The sequence below is a fragment of the Egretta garzetta genome, unplaced genomic scaffold, assembly GCF_000687185.1.
Source record: "Egretta garzetta isolate BGI_Z169 unplaced genomic scaffold, ASM68718v1 scaffold347, whole genome shotgun sequence".
NCBI lineage: Eukaryota > Metazoa > Chordata > Aves > Pelecaniformes > Ardeidae > Egretta > Egretta garzetta.
In genome coordinates, this window is record NW_009260184.1 from 431,644 (window position 1) to 438,525 (window position 6,882).

General features: G+C 44.7%; 2 protein-coding genes across 2 annotated transcripts in view; both read left to right on the forward strand.

Annotated features, from left to right (window-relative positions):
* The window catches only part of FHL3 (four and a half LIM domains 3), a 34,446-nt gene that overhangs the window by 23,980 nt on the left and 3,584 nt on the right, over window positions 1-6,882 (forward strand). The gene's annotated exons all lie outside the window — the stretch shown is intronic.
* Window positions 1-6,882, forward strand: part of SF3A3 (splicing factor 3a subunit 3) — a 10,609-nt gene that overhangs the window by 2,714 nt on the left and 1,013 nt on the right. Inside the window, exons 2-15 of the mRNA XM_035897443.1 lie at window positions 13-158; window positions 652-757; window positions 1,231-1,303; window positions 1,691-1,782; window positions 2,216-2,298; window positions 2,670-2,808; window positions 3,149-3,217; window positions 3,610-3,677; window positions 4,027-4,071; window positions 4,348-4,417; window positions 5,022-5,186; window positions 5,301-5,411; window positions 5,704-5,794; window positions 6,710-6,765. Coding sequence (XP_035753336.1) covers window positions 13-158; window positions 652-757; window positions 1,231-1,303; window positions 1,691-1,782; window positions 2,216-2,298; window positions 2,670-2,808; window positions 3,149-3,217; window positions 3,610-3,677; window positions 4,027-4,071; window positions 4,348-4,417; window positions 5,022-5,186; window positions 5,301-5,411; window positions 5,704-5,794; window positions 6,710-6,765 — 1,314 coding nt within the window. The remainder of the gene's footprint in view (window positions 1-12; window positions 159-651; window positions 758-1,230; window positions 1,304-1,690; window positions 1,783-2,215; window positions 2,299-2,669; window positions 2,809-3,148; window positions 3,218-3,609; window positions 3,678-4,026; window positions 4,072-4,347; window positions 4,418-5,021; window positions 5,187-5,300; window positions 5,412-5,703; window positions 5,795-6,709; window positions 6,766-6,882) is intronic.

The window sequence follows — 6,882 nt, forward strand, 5'->3', positions numbered from 1 at the left end:
CACCGGGAGCAGCGCGGGGCGGGCAGGCCTCCGCCTGGTGCTGCCAGGGCGGCCGGGGGCGAGCGGGGCTCTCTCGGTGCATCTGGGGCTTCTGTTGTTTTTCAGAGGTACATGGAAGTGAGCGGCAACCTGAGAGACTTGTACGACGACAAGGACGGGTAAGGGCTCGTACAAACGCCCCGTCTGGTGCGTGTGCACCTGAGCGTCTGCTGAATGTGCTTGCAGATGGGGAACTTGGGGGCTCCTTTAAGGAAACTGTAAATGCGTGAGGAGTAATGCTGGCATGCGAGACCAGGAATCAAGTTCTGGAGACTGATCCTGCTCTAGCAGGACCCAGGTTGCACGTTGGGTATGCACCTGCTGAGACAGGCATTTTGTTATTTTCTTGGTTTAAGTCATGGGGGAGGCTGTGAGTTGGTTTGAAGGTTTGTAAGTAGAGACCGCAGCGTGCTCAGTGGCAGACGTGGCCCGGCACCTCAAACCGTAAGCCTGGCGGACTGTGAGACCTGATGTGACTTTCAGAGGTTTGCAGTCGGCCTTCCTGGAGCTTCATGTGATCAAAATGCAGCACCAGGCCTGGAAAAAGATTGTATCAGTGTCAACGTGGTTTTCTTCCCACTTGTAACCCGTCCTTTTTCCCCGAACTCATAGCTTACGGAAAGAAGAGCTCAGTGCCATTTCAGGGCCAAATGAATTTGCAGAATTCTACAACAGACTGAAACAAATTAAGGAGTTTCACCGGAAGCACCCAAATGAGGTAAGCAGTCATCTGCTTCATAAGAATGGCTGATTGGTGGTTTGTTGGACCTCAACCCTACAACAAACAGACTTTTTTCCCCCCCAGTTTAATTGCCTTAACATACAAGTACTAAGTACCCTAAAATGTCACTTGAGAAAAGAAGTTCAAGGTTAGGTGGCGCTTCGGAGGCAGTGCGTGCGCTCCTGCGAGAGCGGCATGAGTAGGAGAAGATGCAGGATGCCAACCGTGTTCTCTGCTTGCTGTGTGTTACCTGAGGAACGCTCTGCTGCTGAGCTGGCGTTGGGTCTTGCCTTTCTCCTGCTGGCTAAAGTCAGGCTTCTTTTTGTGCAAAAGTAACGGTGAAGAAATGCTTTGCATACTGTTTCAGTTAGCAGTTTTATTGTTTGCAACCTATCATGATCTTGTATTAGTTACTCTGGGATATTCGTAGAAGTAATAATTTCTTCTGTAACTTCTCTGTGTTCTTGAAGATCTGTGTTCCAATGTCAGTGGAGTTTGAGGAGCTGTTGAAGGCCAGAGACAACCCGAGTGAAGAAGCTCAGAGTAAGTTTGCTGTAGTTTTTCTCCAAGGCCAGTTCAAATGGAAGTACGGTGCTTGCTTGAGAGGCGTTATTTAATGAGTTGTTTGATCTGTTGTGCATGTTTCAGAGTTCCCACCTCCCTTTTACTAAACGACTTCTGAGAATTGTTCTTTTGTCATTTAAATTCTTCTGAACTGTAGCACCATGTAGCACATTCCACAGTCGTGGTGCTCCTCTTGAGGAATGTTCTAGTGTGCTCACGCAGCGAAGCAGTCGGGTGTCCGGTCAATGCGTATCCCACTTGCACTGTAGACTTCTTCCTTAAGCATAAATTAGTCCACGGTTAATCCTTTTCAAGTTCTAAAGCATAATAGGCAGGGAAGATTAAACTTTGTGATCTTTCCTACAGATCTGGTGGAGTTCACAGATGAGGAAGGGTATGGACGATACTTAGATCTGCATGATTGTTATCTCAAGTACATTAATCTAAAATCATCAGAGGTAAGCGGCTGCGTGTGTCTGGGCAGCTTCGGTGCTTAAGGCCGAGGGGTTTTCCTTTGGTTGGTTCGTGGTTATTTGTTGGGTTTGGGCTTTTTTCTTACATAAATAAGTTGTTATTTCCAAATAGCGATTTCAAAGTCACTTTGCTGCACGTACAGCTTGGCAGCATCTGAATTCTGAGCGCAGCTTCATGACTCCTCTTCCGTTCTCTTGAGTTGGTATCTCCGTATCGTTAATGTAATGACGGCCTTGTAAAAAGCCTCTCTTTTCTACTGCCACGTACTGATAGGTGTTAGCGTACAGAGAACCCCGGGCCTCTGCAGTCCAGAGTAATGGCATGGGAAAATGCTTTTCTTCTGGTCTGGTAACTAGAAGCTGAAAGTTAATTTGGCTGCATGTGTTCAAAGTCTGACTCAGACTTCTTTGTTCTTAGAAATTGGATTATATCACTTACTTGTCCACGTTTGACCAACTCTTCGATATTCCCAAGGAGAGAAAAAATGCTGAATATAAGAGGTGAGGTTTTTTGCCTGCCTGCTGCTTTTATGACGGTTGATGAGAAGGAATTTGCTTCTTAAGTGCACGGCTGCTAAGAATATAATTAACCGTCAAACTTAACTCACGTGAACGGGGTCACTGAGCTATAGCAGCTCAGTCCTGAGAAAACACGCAGCACAGCAGAAATGTGGAAATCCACATTCTCCGCTATGGAAGGACCTTACCTTATCCTTATAATGGCTGCATCTAGAAATTGTGTGTTGAAAACTGTCATAATCTGGATGACTTCCCTTTGGAGTGCGGGAGGGTGATGACTTTCCAACGATCTGGTTAGAGAAATACGTTAGAGGTTGGTATTGAATTACCCGTGTTTGTGATTACTCTGCCAGGTACCTTGAAATGCTTCTTGAGTACCTACAGGATTACACAGACCGAGTGAAACCGTTACTGGACCAGAATGAACTTTTCGGGAAAATTCAGACTGAGTTTGAGAAGAAGTGGGAAAATGGAACGTTCCCTGGCTGGCCGGTGAGCGGTTGTTAATTCCACGTGAATGCTTCTGTATCTGTGATAGGCTTTCTGTGGATTGCCTGTGTAATCACTGTGGTTAAGTCTAATAGCAAGGTGTGTAGCTGTGCATCACAAAGATGCAATTTAATGCAAACTTGAATTTGAAAACCACCATAACTGGTTTGAAACGAACCTTTTTGAAGGTTTGCTTATTCTGTACCTTTTCTATTGTTCCATTGCTCAGCTGAGTGAGAGAATTCTCTGTGAAACGAACTGCTTTTCCTGAGGTTAGAGCATTATATTTCATGAAGCCTTACAACGATGTTACAGAGATCTTGCGTGTGGTTTTTCTTGGCAGAAAGAGACCAGCAGTGCGCTCACTCACGCTGGAGCCCACCTGGATCTCTCGGCGTTCTCCTCTTGGGAGGTATGTTTTCAGTGCTCTGCACTTAGTGCTAAGCTTTGAGGGGGTGGAAGCTGAGTCCTTTTGTTTCTTTCATTATTTTACTTGCTGCGCTTTCACCTCTGGCTCTGTGCTCTCCCAATAAAACTTGGATTATGCTGATGACTTAATTTCTCCCATTAGAGGGATGTAACTTGAAAAATCTGGTTAGATTTGTCACATCCCTCATTTTTTAGTGAGGAGTGGTGCACCCTTGGTCATCCTTTCTTGAATGCTGTTAGTTGTTCCTTTTTTTTGTGTGTTTTTTTTTGTTTTGTTTTGGTTTTTTTATTTTTTAATGAGTTAAAATAGACAAACATCCAGATTGTATTTGTTTAATAGCTTCTCTTTTATTGTGATTTGCTTTAATTGAACAGGAATTGGCCTCCCTGGGACTGGACAGATTAAAATCAGCTTTACTGGCCCTGGGGCTAAAATGTGGCGGGTAAGGTGCAGTCTTTCCATAATTCCTTTCCAGTTTTTGAATTCCTGTCTTGCATTCCTTTATGGGATGCTTGTTTTGTTGTCTCTGTTGTACAAGAATTACTTCAATAATGTTTGAAGGACAAAGCGTTGAGAACCGATCAGGGATACTGCAGTCTGCTGGTTTGAAAAGTGTCCTGTACTCAAGCCTGTTGTACAGAAGGATTTGGTTTAAGGAATAAGGACAAAACCAGGAGGAAATCTCATGATCTCTCCAAAGCTAAATTTAGAATTTTGTTGCATGAATTGAAATAGTTCTTGGGAAATGTAAAACTATGGTTTGGACTTGTCTCCTCCCTGCTTCTCCAGAGTCCTTCCTTGTTTGCTAAGAATCCAAAGACAAAAGGAAGCAAAAGGTGAGTTCCTAAAGGTCATTCTCAGATTGGTGGCGTTCTCTCCGCTTGGATGAGAAGTTTTCTGTAGACGTCGCTCTTGTGTAGTCGTGATAGAGAGAGACTTGGAGTATTGGAAGCTTTTCACGTTGGACCAAATAGTCCTGAATAGTCCTGAACCGAATGGTTTGGTACTTGTTTCTGCTGTACACAAGTCAGATGTGTCTTCAGGAGTTCAGTGTACACATGATGTTTGCAGTTCTGGAACGGACCTCATGAAGTTTCTTAATCTATTTCCAGAGACACTGAAAGAAATAAAGATCTTGCATTCCTGGAAGCTCAGATTTATGAGTATGTAGAAGTTCTTGGGGTAAGGATTTTATTTTGTCTTTGAGCTTTTTATTTCAGAGCTGTCAAACAGTGTCTGGAAGGTCATCCATGTCTTTACCCAGTGCTTTCATAGACAGCATGCCCAGATGAGTGATTTCTATGTCCAGAGTGGTAACGTTTTAAAGTGCACGTTAGCAGGTAGCTTCTTCTGTCAGTAACTAGAATCTGATGGGTTATGCTTATGTTTCCATTAGTTAATTATTTGGCAGGCTTTTGTGACCAGACCCAGAAACAGGCTGCCTGTTCCCTTGGGGAAGCCTGTCTTTTGTCCTTTTTTTTTTTTCTTTTTTTTTTTTCTTTTTTTTTCTTTCCTTTTCTTCTTTCTTCTCTTCTAGGCACCACATCAGTGTAGATAACTTCTATTTTATGCCTAAGCCACGGGGTATTGCAGCCTTTACTCCCTTTGCCTTGATGCTTGCCTTTAGTCCTTACTTCAGCAGCTTGGGGCGATTGCTTTTAGCAGGGTGGCTGTTGCTGTTAGCTTGTCATCTTGGAAGCGCTAACGGTAATACTTAAGTTCTTCATTCTTGGGAAGTAGGAAGCGTTGTACTAAACCCAGGTCCTTCTCTTTCCTCCCGCTCTAGGAACAGAGACACCTCACGCACGAGAACGTGCAACGTAAGCAAGCACGGACCGGGGAAGAGAGGGAGGAGGAGGAGGAAGAGCAGATCAGTGAGAGTGAGAGTGAAGATGAAGAAAATGAGATCATTTATAATCCTAAAAACCTGCCTCTTGGCTGGGATGGCAAGGTAACCAAGACTGTCAGGTCTGGACAAGTGGGAGATGTCGCTGACTCCACACCACTCTTCTGTTTGGACCTGCCTTGCCATTTGGCCTAACCTTGGTTTCTTGTCGCTTGTCAGCCAATCCCATACTGGTTATACAAACTACATGGTTTGAACATCAACTACAACTGCGAGATTTGTGGTAACTACACCTACCGAGGGCCCAAAGCTTTTCAGCGTCACTTTGCGGTAAGTAATGTTTTGATACAAAAATGTCGGTGCTGTGCTCAGCTAATCTTTGTAATAAGGGAGTCACGGGAGTGCCTGGGTATCCAGGTCTGACGGGTGCAGAGCGCGTATTGACTGCCAGCGTATTGTTACTGTCTAAAATACAGAAAAAAATATTTTTATAGAGGTTTTTAGGACTGGTCTATTGTCTATTTGTATTTTGATAGTATTTGTTTCACTCTGTCCAGATGATAATACGTCTTTTAGTCTGGTATTCCCTCTCACCCACTGGCCTCTTGCCTCTTCTCCCCAGGAGTGGCGACACGCTCACGGGATGAGGTGCCTGGGCATTCCCAACACTGCGCACTTTGCCAATGTCACACAGATTGAGGATGCAGTCTCGTGTAAGTAGTGATGGCGGAATAGGGAACGTGTGGCATAAAAACGCTCATATTGGCTCTTACCAAAAATTTGTCTTACCATGTGACCAGAGGCTACTTTTGGGAAAGAGGGTAGGAAATGTGGTACGTGTGGGATGGTCCTTCCTTGGGCCATCCCTCCCAGCTCTTAAAGGAAAGCAGCTTCTTTCCTTTGTTGGGTATCTGCAGGAGCAGATGCTTGCTGGGATCGCCAGTGAAGTGTTCATTTGTTGCCGGCTGTTTTGCCTGCGACGCTTTGTGTATGAAATCCCAGCCAAGGGCAATGGGCCACCATTTCTTTAGGCAGGGTGTGGCTCCGTCACCCCATATAACTCTTACTAATTGACGTTCACTGACATGTTCATGGGGAAGCCAGAAAAACCTTCAGAAATGGTAGAGCCTGGAGGCAATCTACAGTACTGGGGTCTTACAGTGATTACAGTTTAATGCAGCTAATCCGTGCTGATCTTTGAGGAGATGACCTCATGTGGAGGTTGTCTCTTGAATCTGCCCCATTTAGGTTAACAGATACAGGTTTTGGTTCCTGGGGGTAAATTAACTCTTGCCTAGAAGAAACCAAACAGGTAAAGCCTTGATTTCCCAAACAAGCTATTACAGCAGTTGGAGCTGTATCTCTGAAGTGGTGGTTTTGGGCCTTTGTCTCTTGTGTCCCATCCTGAATCATCGCCTTAGAGCCTTGTTTGCCTTGGTTCTTGTGCCTTTCAGTAAACCACGGAGGGGAACGATACATTTGTGATGGGTATTAGGTACATTCCTGGACTGCTGAAGGGAAAGTGTTTTAAAAGAAAAAAAAAAAAAAAGCTCGCGTGTATTTTACTAGATTAAAAACTAGAACCTCAAGGGAAACACATGGGATCCTGTGTGACTTTGTATTTACAGTGTGGGCAAAGCTGAAACAACAGAAGGCTTCGGAGAGATGGCAGCCCGATACGGAGGTGAGATGTTACAGAGGTGTTTGGATGTCTCCAGTCCTGCGTACGTGTGACCCCCCGCTTACCTTGCATGAACTGTCTGGCTCTGTCAAAAGAATTTCTAAGAGTCCCCTGCATGCT